The 18,072-nt window shown below is 43.1% G+C and overlaps 2 protein-coding genes across 2 annotated transcripts in view; both read right to left on the bottom strand.

The window, feature by feature from the left end:
• LOC310777839 (titin-like) overlaps nt 1–18,072 on the bottom strand; it is a gene marked incomplete at both ends in the record, with an annotated part of 102,353 nt that overhangs the window by 16,764 nt on the left and 67,517 nt on the right. The window contains 8 exons of the mRNA XM_083638189.1: nt 13,460–13,738; nt 13,913–14,191; nt 14,281–14,562; nt 14,646–14,924; nt 15,078–15,365; nt 15,461–15,739; nt 15,833–16,114; nt 17,749–18,027. Of these exons, the coding sequence (XP_083494315.1) occupies nt 13,460–13,738; nt 13,913–14,191; nt 14,281–14,562; nt 14,646–14,924; nt 15,078–15,365; nt 15,461–15,739; nt 15,833–16,114; nt 17,749–18,027 (2,247 nt within the window). The remainder of the gene's footprint in view (nt 1–13,459; nt 13,739–13,912; nt 14,192–14,280; nt 14,563–14,645; nt 14,925–15,077; nt 15,366–15,460; nt 15,740–15,832; nt 16,115–17,748; nt 18,028–18,072) is intronic.
• LOC310778726 (titin-like) lies at nt 208–13,405 on the bottom strand (the record flags this gene model as incomplete). The annotated part of the gene is made up of 24 exons (XM_083639192.1): nt 208–224; nt 581–805; nt 1,477–1,755; nt 1,909–2,202; nt 2,722–2,913; nt 3,718–3,996; nt 4,663–4,941; nt 5,116–5,394; nt 5,640–5,918; nt 6,264–6,542; nt 6,671–6,952; nt 7,044–7,322; nt 7,417–7,704; nt 7,820–8,098; nt 8,191–8,472; nt 8,564–8,842; nt 9,432–9,713; nt 9,951–10,229; nt 10,329–10,616; nt 10,757–10,999; nt 11,103–11,381; nt 11,908–12,150; nt 13,057–13,262; nt 13,392–13,405. 24 exons carry the CDS (start codon nt 13,403–13,405, stop codon nt 208–210), a joined length of 5,925 nt encoding a protein of 1,974 aa, XP_083495318.1.

Below are 18,072 nucleotides of genomic sequence, written 5' to 3'. Positions count from 1 at the left end.
AATACACTAAAAATAAGTTTAATTTAAAAATATATATAAATATACACCCACATTCACCCACCACACACATACATCCATACATATAATACTGAGGTAGACAATACTGAGAACAGTATAAAAGTGTTTGCAACAGTACTAAAAGAGTATGTGCAATCCCAAGACCAGACCAAGTCAAGCAATAACCGTACAACATGTTACCAATGACCACTAACCCTGCAAGACAGCTGGATTTGCGCAAGATCATGAGATCACGATCACACAACAAATCCATCTTGCCACGCTGCAATCTATCGGTTTGAATCCGAACTACCAGCGGTTCACTGCAATCCCGAGTGACTCGTTCCCAGATGGTTATATGAAAACAAACCATCTGGCAGCATCAGGTTACTGTTCCATGTCAACATGTTAACAAGGACCTGTTCCACATTATCAAATCCCTTTCCATACCAACTATCATAGGACCAAAGCAAATAATCATCCTGAAGTTTAGTGTTAGTGACTACAATGAGATGTTGGTCAGTGTTACCTATTTTAACATGAGCATGACAGCTGTCAGACCCTTCAGCATTGGAAATTTCACAAGTGTATTTCCCAGCCGCCTCGGGCCTGTCACTGTTGAGGACGTCCAGAGTGCAGGAGGAGTGGGTGGTCTTAACGTTATACTGGTAAGACGCCCAGATTGGCTTGTCGTCCTTCTTCCAGGTCACGTGGACCCTCTGGCTGCCGGTGTACTTGCAGTCGAGCCTCAGTGGTTTGCCCAGTTCATGGGCGATGTTCTCCATTTTCTTGACAAATCGCACGGGTTCTGAGAGGAGCAATGTTGAAATCAGTCATACACGGACACCACTGATCTTTACATGCCCGAGGACCAAAGACTATGTGACGGGCAGTAGTTGTATCCGTAGGAATCCGTGGATGTTTTCCATGTGTAGAAAGAAAGGCTATGTGATTGGAGGCAGTTGTACCCGTACACGATAATGGAGGGTTACATGCGGTGGGAGAAAAGCTATGTGAGCGGCAGTGGCAGTTATCTACGGGAGCCCTGAGAAGCAAGTGAGAAAAGACCAAGGGCGGATTTGTAATAGCTGCGACCACATGTGAAAATTTCCAAAATGCAGGATGGCAGGGGCAGCCTACCCTACTCTGCATTTTCGAAATCCCCCCCTTATAACCAATTGGTATGAACACAACACACACCTTCACACACTTGATTTCCATGCCAAATGTCTAACCCCCTGCCTCTGTCATCCTGCATTTCAAAAAATAAAAATAAATCAGCCTTCTATGGCGAAAACTGTGCACACTAAAGTGTGGTGAACTTTTTGTGGACTGACCGAGTGACTGCTGGTCACAGCTAAACAATCTGGTGATCCATTTTCACTTGCCTCTCAGGGCTTCCGTACTTTATGTCCTACAAATTAAGCCATGCAAGAAATGAGAGAAGTGCAAGCAATGGATCGTGTTGGTTAGCGTTACCTAGTCTGACATAAGCATGGCAGATATCAGAGCCTTGGGCATTGGAAATTTCACAAGTATATCGTCCGCCGGCTTCTTCTCTGTCGCTGTTGAGGACGTCCAAGAGGCAGCTGCAATCGGTGGTCTTGATGTTGTATTGGTAAGAAGCCCAGATCGGCCTCCCGTCTTTCTTCCAGTTCACATACACTCTTTGGCTACCGCTGTATGCGACTATAAGTGTCAGTGGTTCACCCACTCTGAAAGTGGTGTTTTCCAGCTTCCTTACAAAGCGCACGGGTTCTGTGAGAAACAATGATGCTCATTAGTTGCAAAGCTGATAATTAAAAAGTGAATTATGATTCATTTAATTATGTGAATGGCTATGGTTGTGTTTTAGCAGCTTAGGGTTAGAATGCGTTATGAGATTGCTGTTAAGAATGATAGAGGTTATACCTTTCTTAGAGCTTTTACACAAGACATAAGCAGCACAGATGTCAGAGCCTTCTGCGTTTGAAACTTCACATGAGTAAACCCCGGCCGCTTCTTGTCTGTCACTATTGAGGACCTCCAACACGCACGAGGAGTTGGTGGTCTTGATGTTGTATTGGTACGAAGCCCAGATCGGTTTGCCGTCCTTCTTCCAGCTCACATGCACTCTCTGACTGCCAGCATATGTGCACCGGAGAGTCAAGGGATCGCCCAGTTTGTATATTGTGTCTTCCAGCTTTTTCACAAAGCGCACAGGTTCTGAGAGAGTAAGACTAGTGTTAGTCATGTTTCCTAGACTGCTGTCATGTTTGCTTGATTATTAAAGCAGCTACGGGGAACTTTCAGTTTGTGAAGGCTTTGTAGTGTTGCCATGCAGGGCTTCTCCGAGTCAGAGAGCTGGTTTGATTTCCAGCATAAGGTTGACGTCACTGCTTCATTCACCGGTCAGAACAAAAATTACAACCAGTTCCACACGGACGTTACACGTGAGGGATGCTCTTCCCAATCAGCGCACCAGACATTTGGAATAACAATATAAAGATCGCCAATCTCCTTGTCAATGGTCTCATTTGCTGATGTAGGTAAGATGTGAGGCATCAGTATTATATCTAGACTGTTTCATAACCACTTAAAAGTTCCTTGTAACTGCTTTAATTGAAATGAAAGGAGTGCTGTGCATGTTAGAATTACCTAGTCTGACATGAGCATGACAAGTGGCAGAGCTACTAGCATTGGAAATCGCACAGGAATATTCCCCAGCAGCCTCTTCCCTGTCACTGTTGAGGACCTCCAAGACACAGGTTATGTCCGTGATCTTGACGTTGTACTTATAGGAAGCCCAGATCGGTTTGCCATCTTTTGTCCAGTTCACATGCACCTGCTGGCTGCCGGTGTATGTGACCTGGAGCTTCAGAGGCTGGCCTACCCTAAAGCTAGTGTCTTCCAGCTTTTTCACAAAGTGCACGGGTTCTAGGCACACAAGGGAACACAAGGGGACGCTGTTAGTCGCCTGTCAACTACTGAACAGTGAAACAGTGTCAACATGTTCTCACTCCCAACTCATCAAATACTGATGTTTGGTCAGGACCCCTTGGCGTCACTTCTTAATGCACTGAGTACCCCTTTTTTTTATAATTTTTCTACGCCACCTTTTTCCACACTGGGTACCCCTTTTTTTATCATTTGCTACGAGACCGTAGCCAAATGTTCCTCTGCCACAAATTGAATTACATCCCAATTCACATTGGGTTAAGGTTAGGGTAATGGTTATGGTTAGGCAACTAAAGCAACTTGGTTAAGGTTCGAGAAATTGCTTGGTCATGGTTAAATAAGAAAAACATGTCAAATGAAATGTGGCTTACAGTTGTACTTTGAAAATGCTGAGGGAGTTCTATAGAAGTCTATTGGACTACCCTGCATGTTGTGGGAGTTCTATTGGACTACCCTGGTTGTTGACAAATGAGGAAAAGGGGGTAACCAGTGTGACCAAACATCAGTATTTGACGCGTTTATTTTTCTTTTCTTTTGTTTATAATTCTTTTATTCTCTTACTTTTTTTGAGGGGGAGCTACAAAAGGTTGGCAATTGCAATGTAATTGAATGTATGCTATGATGATTGTCATATGCATTGTAATCCTGGTAACTATAAAAATGAATAAAACTTTGAACAAAAAAATATTTGACAAGTCTGGAGTGAGAACGGGTTGACAGAGTAGGCAAGTAATGTGATTTTTTTAATGAGAATATGAATGACATGCATGTCTAATGGTTTACCTAGCGTGACTTGTGCATGGCACATAACACAGTTCTCAGAGTTAGAAATTTCGCAGGAGTATCTCCCTGCTGCTTCTAGCCTGTCACTGTTGAGGACCTCCAAGACACACGCATTGTCTGTGGTCTTGACATTGTACTTGTATGAGGCCCATATTGGTTTGCCGTCCTTTCTCCAGCTCACGTGGACGTTGGGGCTGCCGTTGTAGGCACAGTACAGCGAGAGGGGCTGGCCCATTCTGTAAGTGGTGTCTTCCAGCTTTTTCATAAAGCTCACAGGTTCTATAGGAAGCAAGCGTGATGTTAGTTGCATGTTGTTTATGTTATCGTGATAGCAAGCTAATTCATGATTATGTGAAAGCATTGTGTTCTCCAAGGAATTTGTTAAATGAGATTAAATTCATGTGTGATAATATTGAGAAGTAGCTACTGTATATCAGCTGCAACTTCGAGTCGGTCTCAAGTCTTGAAGGACAAGTCTCAAGTCAAGTTCCAAATATCTAGGACTTTTCAATGCAATATGGTTTTAATAGGATTAAAACTAGGCAGCCAGTGTGCCATGAGTTTGATTTCTATAATCAGTTTCAACTTCAATAAATAGAATCATTTCATACAAATTCACAAAACAGAATTTAAATTCAGACAAATCTCATCACTTTCAATCTAAGTCATTTACAACACAAGATCTCAAGTCAAGACTTTAGAAACCTTTCAAGTCATCAAAGTACAAGTCAGAGTCATGTCCCAGGTGACCAGATCCCAAGTCACATATTCTCTTCATGCATCAAATCAAGTCTCAAGTAACATAATTTGGACTTGAGTTAGACTTAAGTCACAATTGAAATTTCTTGAGTCCCCACCTCTGTGCTGAACTACCGGTAATTGATTGAAATGAATTGCTTAGATGTAATGCTGGTAAGAGAACGAGGCGCATGTGAGTGGTTTTACCTATTTTAACCATAGCATGGCAGATATCAGTGCCCTCGGAATTGGAAATCTCGCACGAGTATTTGCCGACCGCTTCTCGCCTGTCGCTGTTGAGAACCTCCAGGGCGCTGGAGAACTTGGTCGTTTTCACGTTGTATTTGTATGATGCCCAGATGGGTTTGCCATCCTTCATCCAGCTGACATGGATTCTCTGGCTCCCGGTAAATGTGCACTCCAGTGTAAAAGGATGGCAGATTTTATAGAAGGTGTTTCTCAGTTTTCTCACAAATCGAGCAGGTTCTGGGAGATCAAACAATTAGCAATGGTGATGTTAGATTATGCAACTAGGGTTTAGCCTTTTTGTTTATAAGCATGCTAATGAAATTATATGATTTTTTTTTATAGCGATGTGATTCAAGTGAATTATATATAATTGCACGGCATGGATGAAGTGTGTTTCTAAGGTGGTTTTACCTAGTTTGATGTTAGCATGGCAGATATCGGTTCCTTCATCATTAGAAATTTCACACGTGTATCTTCCGACCGCCTCTTCTCTGTCACTGTTGAGGACTTCCAAGATGCAGGTGTCATCGGTGGTCTTCACATTGTACTGGTAAGACGCCCAGAGCAGTTTTCCGTCCTTCTTCCAGGTCACATGCACTCTCTGGCTACCAAAGTATGTGCACTTGAGAGCTAAAGGTTCGCCGAGTCTGAAGTAAGTGTCTTCCAGCTTTTTCACAAAGCGTGCAGGTTCTGAGAGAAGTAATGGATGGGTTAGTCGCTTGTAGCCTTTTGTAGCCTGTTATGCAATGTTAGCAGCAAATAATGGCAAATAATCGTGCAGCGATCCAAGCTAATTGCTATCAAGTATTTTGCAGTATTTTCTTACATGACTACAATAAACTACTGTGGTAATAGTGACAGTAGAAGGCCTCTATTGTTGATAAAGTTAATTGATGCATTGAAAGCAGTTGGCATTATAGTGTCTGTGACTTTACCTAGTCTGACACGAGCATTGCAGACATCAGTTCCCGCTCCGTTGGAAATCTCGCAAGAGTATGTTCCAGCTGCTTCTGGCCTGTCACTGTTGAGGATCTCCAGGATGCAGGTTGAATGGTTTGTTTTAACATTGTACTGATAAGAGGCCCAGATCGGCTTGTTGTCCTTCTTCCAGGCGACATGGACCCTCTGGCTTCCAGTGTATGTGCAAACCAGTTTTAGAGGTTGGCCAACCATGAAAGCAGTGTCCTCCAGCTTCTTGACAAAGCGCACAGGTTCTGAGAGAAGCAATGTTGACATTAGATATGTTTGCATATTTCTGTCCTAATAGAAAGTTAAATTTGGTAGTGATTTTAGTTGTTGACTGATTCCAAAGGTTACTTGTATCAAAAAAGTTGAGAAGGATCCATCAAACACTGAACTTTGGAAACTTTGGATTAGCGGTACAAGATTTGATCCCAATGATATCTGAGTATTGTCCAGAATTCTTCAATGATCCACCATCTTTAAGCTGTATGGTGCTGGTGTGTTGTCTACAATAGCATAGAATGTTCCTTTGACAATTTTGACACACCAAGCAGGTTTCATTAAGGTAGGAAAAAACGAAGGAAAATGGGCATCACCTTTCACCGTCACATTACAGCTGGTCGAGGCTGAACCGATGCGGTTCTCAGCCATGCAGATGTATTCACCGTGATCAAACTTTGTGGTTTTGATCAGTTTCAAAGTGGCAACACCCTTCGAGAAGTCCATCGAGCAGATGTTGGATTTACGTAGCTTTCCGTCTCCTTTAAACCAAGCAACCGAGATGTCGGGAGTTCCCGCGATATGGCACGTCAGGGTAAACCCATCGCCCACAGTTACCTCCATTGGCTCCATCTTTTCAACAAAGTATGGTCGCTCTGAAGTGAAAGACGATGGTGGTTTAGTAAAACTAGAGATGTGAATAAATTATGAATTATGATGATGATGATCACTACAAATTAAGTTTGTAAGCTAAAACCTATAACATGTATGTTGACAAGGTTACCTAGAATTGACACTTGCGCTTGGCATTTGTCACTTCCAACTCCGTTGTCTACTTCACAAGAATATCTGCCAGCTGCTTCCATCCGGTCACAGTTAAGAACCTCCAGAATGCAGGAGGTGTCTGTGGTGATCACGTTGTACTGATAGGAAGCCCAGATCAATTTGCCGTCCTTCATCCAGGTTACGTTTACCCTGGGAGTTCCGACAAATGTGACTTCGAGCCTCAGAGGCTTGCCTTTTTCGAAGGAAACGTCCCTCAGCTTCTTCACAAAGCAGACAGGTTCTGAGAGAAGCAACGTGCAACGAATTAGTTACATCTCTTTCAATTTGAAAACGCGCAGATGTTTTTAACGTAAACTGTCATGTTAACAAACCTTTCACAAACAAGTTAACAGGGCAGCTTTCCTTCCCTGCATCGTTAATGATCTGGCATGTGTACTCTCCGGCATGGGATTTCTCGACTCTGTGAAGCACCAGAGTAGCTACATCGTTCTTCAGGGAAATCTCACAGCCCCTGCCGTGCTGCAGTTCCTTGGCTCCCACAAACCATTTGACTTTTAGGGGGGCACTGCCTTTCACTTTGGCAGAGAAAGTGACATTTTGGCCAGGCAATAGTTCCCTCATCTTAGGCGTTTCCACAAAAGATGGGGGTTCTGGGTAAAAAAAAAGATATGATGTAGGTAAACTTTATGTAATGAGCCAAATCCCATGCAAAAAAAAAGAGAAACTCTGTTTTCTCAGATTTACCTGTGACAGTCATTGAAGCGCTTGTCTCACTGGCTCCTGCAGCATTCGTGGCTTTGCATGTGTATTTTCCAGAGTCAGACAACTTGATAGTTGGGACTTTCATTTTGCAAGTATTATCACTGCAGCTAATGTCATAGTTTGGCCCACTCTTGATCTCCTTGCCATTGTGGAACCATGATGTTGTCAAAGGAGCAGTGCCAGTGACTTTACATTCAATCTCACCGGGTTTACCCACAACAAGATGGGTGTCTCTCAGCTTCCTTATGAAAGTTGGAGGAATCATCTTATCTGTTGTAAAAAAAAGAAGTGATATGGTATTGCTGAACTTATGGCAAATAAATAGCGTATGAATTGAATAGGGGTAATCAAGCAGACAAAAGGTATCTGCATAATGGCCACCAACCTGAGACGGAGAGTTTAGTTTTGCAGGAGGCTGTACCAACGTGATTTTTAACTTCTAACTTATATTCTCCTGCATCGCCTTTGTCGGCAGACCGTATCTTCAGGATGGCTACCTTCTTTAAGAAGGACATCTGATACTTGGCGCCAGAAGAGATCTCTTTGTTATTCTTGAACCACTTGATTTTTAGTTCTGGTGTGCCAGACACTGTGACTTCAAGAGCTGCATTCTCTCCTGACTTCACATTCAAAGACTCAGGGCTATCCACAATAGCAGCAGGCTCTACAAATTCAAGAAGAAAATATGAATCTAAATTACTTCTTTCAATTCCACTGGTGGCAATGTAATAAGGCTCAATCTGGAGTGTTACAAACCTAGAACGGTCACTTGGGAGACAGACTCCACCACTCCAGAGTCATTCCTCAGTTGGCAGGTGTATTTGCCAGCTGTGGAGGAGTCCGCCTTAGGGACTGTAAGGGTGATGACATTGTTCTCAAAGGTGATTTTCCTGTTGTCACCGTCTCTGAGAATGTGATCCTTGTCCTGAACCCAGGACACAGTTAGGGGCGCAGAGCCCTTCACTGTAGCAGTGAGGGTCAGCTGCTGACCAGCTCTCACGGACTGCTCCGTCAGTTTCTTGACAAACGCTGGTGGTTCTGAATAGTGATGGAAAAAGCAGCGGTGAGGAGTGGTGATTCATGAAGACTATTATTGTTTGAAGAATGCCTAATTATGTCATGTACTAACCTTTTAGGCTAACTGTAGTACGGCAGGTCTCACTTGCTACATTGTTGGACACCCTGCACTCATAGAGGCCAGCGTCCGCTGTCTCCAGTTTCATAATGTGAAGCGTGGCGGAGCTGCCCTCACTAACTATCTTATATCTCCTGTTCTCCTTTAGTGGCCTTTTGTCTTTGTACCAGTTAACCTGGAAGGGTGGAGTGCCATACATCTCACAGCACAGGCTGGCATCATGTCCTATGGCGCCCTCCGTTGGGCTTGGCGTTTTAATGAAGGATGGGGATTCTAGAAAATATAATTGAGATATGTTAACAAAAAATATATATTCCTGGGCAACTAAGTTGCCTCTGCAAGCAATTTGGCATGGGTAGCTCCAGGGAGCAAAAACTTTCCGAAAGTCATGCTCGTGTTCAGTCCATGCTAAAAGAACCCATCTAGATGTTCTTCCAAAAAAAAAACAAGACAATATGTGATGATACTGACTCATTCACTAATGTGCATGCTACAATAGAATTGTAGGTCACAACGAGATCATCAGAAATTAGCGGGACAAAAGGTCAGTCAAATGGGCATTCCATCAACGGGAGGGAGAAACATGTCTCACAAAAGAGGTTCCACTCAGATTCATGCTATCCAACACATTGGGATACACAAATAACACATTGGATTTTGGACTGAGGACAGGTGGTTGTTGAATTCCATGCTGGAATAATGTTAAACGGGATTCCCAGATAACAATTGTGAACGGACATAGACGAGAGATGCAAAACATGGATCATAGGGATTATCATTCCTTTGTGTTCATGCCACACAATTCCAGGGACAAAATCCAACATCACAAAATGGGCGGCAAGGTATCCATTCAGTATCTGACCTTGAACTGTGAAAACAGTGCTGCAGCTTACACTGCCAGCATCATTCTGAGCCTCACAGGTGTAGACTCCATTGTCCTCAAACCTGGTAGTACGCAGCTGGAGGTATGCTGTCGAGTCGGCAAACATGACTTTATAGTTGTCTCCGTCTGTTATCTTTTGGTCATTTTTGTACCAGCACATTTTCAGGGAACGCGCGCTGGTCGCCTTGCATTCCAAACGGTGTCCCTCGCACTGCTTCACAAAGGTAGTGGGAGGCAATTTCAGGACAAACTGAGGAGGTTCTGCAAAGTCAAAAAAGATTAAGTTACTATCCTCAGTAAGAGTAATACTTGACCAACAATAAGAAATATGGAGGATGTGACAGGTGATTGGATGCCGGGTGAAAACGACGGTTGAAAACGTAGAAAACCCTGTGAGGGAAAGAAACAGTGAAAATGAAGAAATAGATGCTGTGAAAATGGAGAAAAAAGATGGTGTTAATTTGGTGGTGGTGGAGGACAAAAAAAGAAGAGTCCAACCTTTCACCAACAATTCTGCTGCACTTTTTGCCGTGCCTGCTTCGTTGCTAACTTGGCAAGAATATATCCCACGTTGCGAAGTCCCCACAGAGTAGAGCTCTATAGAAGAAGAATATTCCTCCAGTCCAATCGTACACGATGGACCGGTTATAAGCTCGGAGTTGTCCTTGAACCATTTCACCGTGAAGGGAGGTGTCCCTTGAAAGAGGCTTCTGAAGCATACAGTTGACTTTGGAGTAACAGCCTGAGGCTCTGGCTCAGCTACAAAGCTCGGTGGCACTAAAACCCACACAGAAAAATGATTAAGACACATGAACCGTGGCCTTTAGTTGAACTTAAACCAAAAACATTAAACAAAGTTAACTTCGGAACTCTAACCTTTAGCTGTAAGAACTCCACTGCACACACAGCTGCCTGCATTGTTGGTTATTTTACAGGAATACTCTCCTGTATCTCCACTCTGAGTCAGTTTGAGCTCCACTGAGACGGTATTGTCGATGTGTGACAGTTTGTATTTGGAGCTTGCGGTGATCTTTCGGCTGCCTTTGCTCCATTCAACCGATATTGGAAGAGAGCCGGTGACTTTACACTCCATGGTAACCACTGAACCCCAAATCCCCTGAATGTTCATTAATTTCTTAATGAATGTTGGAGGAATTACTTCTTCTGTTTAAAACAATAACATCAATAGATCATTAGAAGCAGAGAGCAAGTCCTTCAGCTTTTATGTTTGCAAATATGTGTTGAGTTGAAGAGTATCTTATACGAACCTACGATGACCAACTTAACCTCACAACTGCATGTACCGACAGAGTTAGTAGCCTGAAACAGGTATTCTCCTCCATCTCCCAGCTCAGAGGACTGAATCTTAAAACGGCTGAGGTTGTTCTCATAGTAGAGTCGGTACTTTCTGCTGGAGAGGAGCTCTGTGCCATCTTTGGTCCATTTTACACTGATCTCAGGAGTTCCAGATACCCTGCACTCCAAACTAACAGGATCTCCACGAGTCACTTTGACTACCTCTGGCTTCTCTTGGATATTAGGTGGTTCTATAATGCCAAGAAAATTATGTAAGTGTTTCTTATTAGCATTAAAGCGAGTAAGTCAAAAATGTTAAACTAAAGAAGCGCTGTGCATGAAGCCAAGATATACCTTGCACCATGAGGGTGGCAAAGCACTTGTCCTGTCCTGCCTCGTTTACGATGTGGCAGGTGTATTTCCCGCTGTGAACCGCCTCACAGACAGGAATCCTGAGAGAGGCCATGTTGTTCCCAAATGTTCTCTCGATCTTTGGATCCTCCAATATCCAGTTCTCATCTTTTTGCCATTGTACAGAGAGAGTGGGAGAACCTTTCACATTGCAATGGAAGAATGCAAAGTCTCCCACAACAGTGGAGACATTCTCTATCTTCTTGACAAATGTCGGTGGAGCTAATGTGAAGAGGAGATGTCATTGTATATCAGACAGTATATTTCTGTATGCCTGGTGTACTGTATGTCAGTGTGGAATCAAAGCATCATCATTCACAGTAAACCAACCTTTTATAGACAAAGCTGCAACACCAGTGCAGCTTCCAACCTCATTGGCAACCATGCACTGATAAGAACCGACATCTTGCAATTCACAATCCTGGATTTTCAAGCTCACATAATCTTCGCTGTCAGTGATCATGTGCTTTCGGCCAGAAGTGATTGGCTTACAATCGTTGTACCATGTGACCTTAAATGGAGCAGTCCCTGCCACTTTGCAAGCAAACACCGCCATGGAACCCTTAACAACCTCAACAGGCGACAGCTCTTCAAGAAATGAGGGAGGCTCTGAAATAATGATGCAAGTTAAACTAAACCAAACAGCTTTACATATTTATATAGTTATATAAGTACCCTTAATGTCTAATGTAATCTTGATATTTAACTGAGTACAGACAGGATGCAAGAAAACAGAGGAAATACCAACCTTTCACTTCTAGCTCGACAGTGCAGCTCTCCCTGCCTGCCTCATTGCAGGCTTCGCAGAAGTATTTTCCACTGTCACTTTCACAAGCACTAGATATATCTAAGCTGGCCAAGGAGTTAACAAGCGACATGTTGTGCTTGATGCTTTGGTGAATCTCAGCTCCATCTCTGAACCAGCGTACAGAGATCTGAGGAGTACCGACAACCTTGCACTCAAACACCTTTGCCTCTCCTACTTTCACAACTGAGACACCTTCAGGTCTTTCGAGAAAAACAGGGGGTTCTGAAAATATACGGTATACAGTATGCGGATGTTAGTGAAATATGGTGAATGCTAAGGTGAAGAAACCTGACAAAATTGAAAGAATAAGAATAACCTTTGACTAAAAGTGCCGCCTGGCAGGAAGTGGAGCCAACATCATTCTGTATTTCACAAATATAATCTCCAGAATCTGAGCTTTCCACAAAATAGAGCTCCAGTGAACTAGAGCTGCTGTCTTTGATCACATTGCAGTCAGAGTTGGATAGAATCTCCTTGTTGTTTTTAAACCATTTCATGGTCAATGGTGGTGTGCCACACACAAGGACATTAAACTGGACCTTTGAGCCAGGCAAAACATGCATTGATTCTGGCTTCTGTAGAACACATGGTGGTTCTGTTGGTAGACAAAACCCATCATATCCATTATACAGTCATCACAAAATATGCAATGCAATTATGCATCAGTACAAGAAAATCTTGAGAATGTGGAATGCAGTCTAACCTTTGACAAACAAGCCTTCAGAACACTGGACAGTGCCTGCCTTGTTTTTAGCTATGCAGGAATAGCTGCCGCTGTCTTTACTATCAAGACGAGAGATTTCCAGGAAAGCCACATTTTCAAAGAACATGCATTTGTGTTTCTCATCAGTATTGACCTCTTGGTCATCTTTGTACCATTGAATTGTTATAGGCAGTGAGCCAGATACAAGACAGTCCAGATGAGCAAATGATCCTTTGATACCTTCCATCTGCTTCACTTTTCTTGTGAAAGATGGTTTAATGATCTGATCTATTGTATACAAAGTGCAAAAACAGCATAAGGTAAGTTGATTGTATGAATAAAACAAGTATTTAAACAAAGATGGTGTAATTTTGAGATGAACTGACCTAGGACTGCAATGACTGCCTCACAAGAGCTGTGGCCAACCTCATTTGAAACCTCAAAGGTGTATTCACCACTATCACTTTTCTCTGTTTTAATAATCCTCATTCTAGAGCTGGTGTCTGTGCTCTGGACTTTATATCTCTGGCCAGAGCTCAGCTCCTTGCCATCCTTCAGCCAGGTGGCCTTCAGGGGCTCTGTGCCTGAGAACCTGCATTCAAGTGTAGCCGGGTCACCCTGGGTTACACTCACAGACTTTGCCTGTTCTGAGATACTCGCTGGCTCTGCGATAACAAAACGATTCAACACATAATCAGCAACTTTGAAGTGTTAATGCAACAGGTGCAGCGTCATGCTCGACACATTAAAAGCAAGAAGAGGTGTTAAGACAGAAAAGATCCCACAAACCTGTGACTACGAGCACGGCCACACATCTCTGAGTCCCGGCTTCATTCTGAGCCTGACACACATATTTCCCGCCGTGTGATATCTGAGCGTCTTTCAAATTCAACACAGCGGCTTCGGGCTCGTAGGACATCTTAATGTGCTCGTCTTCCGTGAGCTCACGATCATCTTTGATCCAGGAGATGCTTATGGGCAGTGATCCAGACAACATGCACTTCATAGAGACCTCAGAGCCCACTACAGAGGTCATATCCTCTAGTCTCTGAACAAACGACGGTGGTTCTAGTGGGAGAAGACCACAGGTCAGACTGCAGGCACAGGCATAGGTGATCGAAATTCTTTATCATTCTTTATAGCCCTGGTCTATTGGCTGTCCGAATAGGAAACCTAATAAAAAAGATAAATTAATAAATTAAAGTCTTTTTAATAGTAAATTACACTCCCCTTTTAACTGACCTGTCAGTGTTATGTGGCAACAAGATGATGTCTCTCCGGCATCATTTGCTACGATGCACTGGTACTTCCCAGCATCACCAGCCTCGCACTTTGAGATCTCAAGAGTAATGGTGCTGTTCTGGACACTGATCTTATGCCTTCTGTCATTTCTGATCAGCTTATCATTGTGGTAGCAGCTTACTTCAAACGGAGCCGAGCCTGAAACGGCCCCTTCCAAGATAATGTCCGATCCCTGTGTGAGCTGAGCATGTTCGAAATGCCTCACAAATGTTGGGGGTTCTATAATATAGGAAGAGATGCTATTGTTAGTTAAAGGCAGTAAGGGTCAATGTAAGGGGCAAATCTGTGATTCTGAACACTGAACTGACCTTTAACCATCACGGTGCTGCTGCAGCGGTCGCTACCGGCCTCACTGGATGCCACACAGTCATACTCTCCACTATCCTCTACTGTGCAGTTCACTATCTCCAGAGAAGCTGCTGAGTTGGTGAAACACATTGTGTGTCTGTGGTCCGGACTAATTTCTGAGCTGTTCTTAAACCACTTGATACTAATCTCAGGGCTGCCCTGCACTTTGCACGACAACTTCAGAGATTGACCATTCTTCACCAGTTGTAAAGGCTCGAGCTTCATTGAAAATGTTGGTGGTTCTGTAAATTAAGAGTAACAGTTAGGGGAAAAGGTTAAGAAAAAAATAGCATAGCCTCTTATTTGTAAAAGACTTCAACTGCACCTTTGACAAAGAGGACCGCAGTGCAGTCCACCTTCCCAGCATCATTGGACACTTGGCATGTGTACTTAGCAGAGTCAGTGGGTTTCACTGAGTGAAGCTCCAAGAAGCTTGAAGACGCATCTTTCTTTATGAAACACTTTCCTCCAGTGAAAATCTCCTTCTCCTCTCTGAACCACTTCACAGCCAGAGGAGCTGAGCCAGTGAAAGTTGATTTCAAGACAACATTGGAACCTTGTGAGGCGTCCTGGGACACAGGTGTCATTGTGAAGACCGGTGGCTCTACAGTCATTTTGGAAGAAAAACAGCATTTATACGCTGAGATGGCTATTGTCAATAACATCTGACAATTTGTAATTTCTGCCCGTTTCTACATTAGCTAAGTTTATACTTGACATTTTAATGACAAGTGCAAATAAGTTAAACTCTTCTGACCTTTAATACACAAAGTGCCGCTGTTTTCTTTATACCCGGTGTCATTAGTCGCCCGGCATGTATAAACTCCACCATCGCTTTGCTCCAAGCCGATTATCATCAGAGAGGCCGTGCTCTCGCTGAAGTCCAGCTTATATTTCGCATCACTGTGGATTTCGTTATCGCCTTTGTACCAAGAAACAGCCATTGGCTGGGATCCAGACACGTTGCATTCCATGGTAACAGTGCTACCAATATTCCCATCAACCTTCTTTAGAGATTTTGTGAAGGATGGTGGAACGGCTCGATCTGCATAGGGAAATATCATGTTCATATAATAGTCATAAAGGCACTATTGTGTGGTTTACAAATCTGTCAAATATGTTCTCCGGGCTACAACTGACCTAAGACAGTAACCGAGCATGTGCACTGGTCCTTTCCAACTTTATTGGACACCTCCATCTTGTATTCAGAAGTGTCTCCTTTCTCTGCTGTAAGGATCTTTAAGCTGGCAGTATTTTCCTTCAGAGTCATTTTATATTTACGGCCGCTCGTCATCTCCTTCCCATCTTTAAACCATTTGACTTTGAGCTCTGGGCTTCCAGCTATGGTGCACTCCAACATGGCCGAATCTCCTGCGGTCACACTGATGGACGCTGCCTTCTCTAAGATCCTTGCAGGTTCTAAAACATGACATGATTTTAGATTTGAAGACATCATTATGGTGAAGAACAATAAGAACATAATCTTATCAGAAAATGGGAAAGTGTTCTAACCTTGAATTGTTAAAATAGCTTCACATTTTTGAAGCCCTGCCTCGTTTTCAGCTAGGCAGGCGTACTTGCCAGCGTGCTTTATCTCAACAGCTGAGAAGGAAAGGCTAGCGACATTGTTCTCAAACATCAGTTTGACGTTTGGATCGTCATCTCTAAGTATCTCTGAGTCTTTTGTCCATTTAACAGTGATGGGGGCGGAGCCTTTTATGGTCCCCTGTAGTTTCACTGTATTGCCCATCACTGCTGTAGCACTCTCAATCCTCTTTGAGAACAGTGGTGGCTCTGAAATAACAAAATTAGTAATATCAATAGCAACACTGACTACAGTAATCATAGTGAGAGTTTTTATTATTTCCTATAGAGTGCCACAGGAATGAGTCCTAAAACCCGGAAGTTAGCATCGCCTGGTTCCCTCGTCTGGAAGTCAATGGGATATTTGTATGGGGATTTTGCTTAGATGCCTGAAATAATGTCTGTGGTTATTAAAAGTTTATGAAACTTAGACCTTTGTGTTCAGCAAGATAATCTTCACAAATGAACACAATTTTACGATTTTTGAAGTGTTTTCTGGCAATCAAAAATCATACTAGAACGACCGCACCGCGGATATACTGTATGCCTCCGCCAACAAGTGAGCAGTCGACTTCCATGCCTGTCCAGACTTTGATGTTTGAGCCAAATGTGAAGAAATCCCATCCAGGCGTTACTGAGATATTGGGTTAACAAGCTTGAAAATGGTGCTCATGAGGTCACAGTGACCTGAAGTTTGACCTTTGACCACCAAAATCGAATCACTTCATCCTTGAGTCCAAGTGGACGTTTGAGCCAAATGTGTCGAGATTCTGTAAAGGCGTTCCTGAGATATCGCATTAACAAGCTAGAAAATGACGTTTGTGAGGGCACAGTGACCTTGAACTCTGACCTTTGACCACCAAAATCTAATCAGTTCTTACTTGAGTCCAAGTGGACGTTTGAGCCAAATGTGACAAAAATGCAGTCAATGCCTTCCTGAGATATCATGTTAACTACCGTAATTTCCGTACTATAAGCCGCACCGGAGTATAAGCCGCAGCAGCAAAATCGCCTGTTTGTTACATATATAAGCCGCACCGGACTATAAGCCGCAGGTGTTTTAATGTTTTTTTTTTTTTTTTTTTTTATTGTGTTTTAATGTTTAATTACCATATGTAAGGGTTCGTGCACAGAGGGGATTGTCGGGAAAGAGATGGCTGTTTGAGGAAGCTCCCATTTATTAACATTTCAACAAAACAACATAACACAACACCACCTGTGTTTTTTTTTACAGTGCACACAGTGTCCGCGGTGTGGTGAAAAGAGGGCAAGAGAGGAAATTAAAACAGAAGTGGATTTATAGTTAGAAAGAGTGCTAAAGAAGAGAGAATTCCGTTTTTTATTTTTTATTTTTCTGAAAAAATCCATAGATAAGCCGCACCGTTATATAAGCGCAGGGGCCAAAAAACGGGGAAAAAGCCGCGGCTTATAGTCCGGAATTTACGGTACCTTGAAAATGACGTTCATGAGGTCACAGTGACCTTGACCTTTGACCACCAAAATGTAATCAGTTCATCCTTGAGTCCAAGTGGACGGCTGAGCCAAATTTGACGAAATTCAGTCAAGGCGTTCCTGGGATATCACGTTAACGAACATCGGATGCACGGATGGACGTACGTACGGACAACCCGAAACCATAATGCCAACCATAAAGTGGTAAAAGTAGATTATCTTACTGAACACAAAGGTCTTATTTTAATTAACTTTTGTTAACCACAGACATTATATTTCAAGCATATTTCAAGTCATCCCATTGACTTCCAGATGAGGGAATGCAGCACGATGCTAACTACAAAAATGCATCATCCCGGTGGTACTCTATTATATTGTTTTACATCACTAACCTCTCTGTTTAGCCATTGAGTTTGATGATACTGAGCCGACCTCATTGGATACAACACACTCATATTCACCGACATCGGCACTTTCAAACGAGTGGATCTCCAATGAGGCCATGGCTCCCTGGGACACTATTCTGTATTTGTTATCGGCGGCCAGGCGTTTCTTATTCTTTTTCCAGGCCACGTCAAATGGAGCGGAGCCTGCGAGCTCACATTCAAACATGGCAACCGAGCCTCGCACCGCTTCGATGGCGAGCAACTGCTTTCTGAAAGACGGTGGCTCTAAGAGGGAGCATACAGTTCGGTTAGGCCATTTCTTATTCTTAC

The sequence above is a fragment of the Poromitra crassiceps genome (genome assembly GCF_964638095.1).
Source record: "Poromitra crassiceps genome assembly, chromosome: 6".
NCBI classification, from domain to species: domain Eukaryota; kingdom Metazoa; phylum Chordata; class Actinopteri; order Beryciformes; family Melamphaidae; genus Poromitra; species Poromitra crassiceps.
This window is presented reverse-complemented; position numbering and strand designations above follow the sequence as displayed.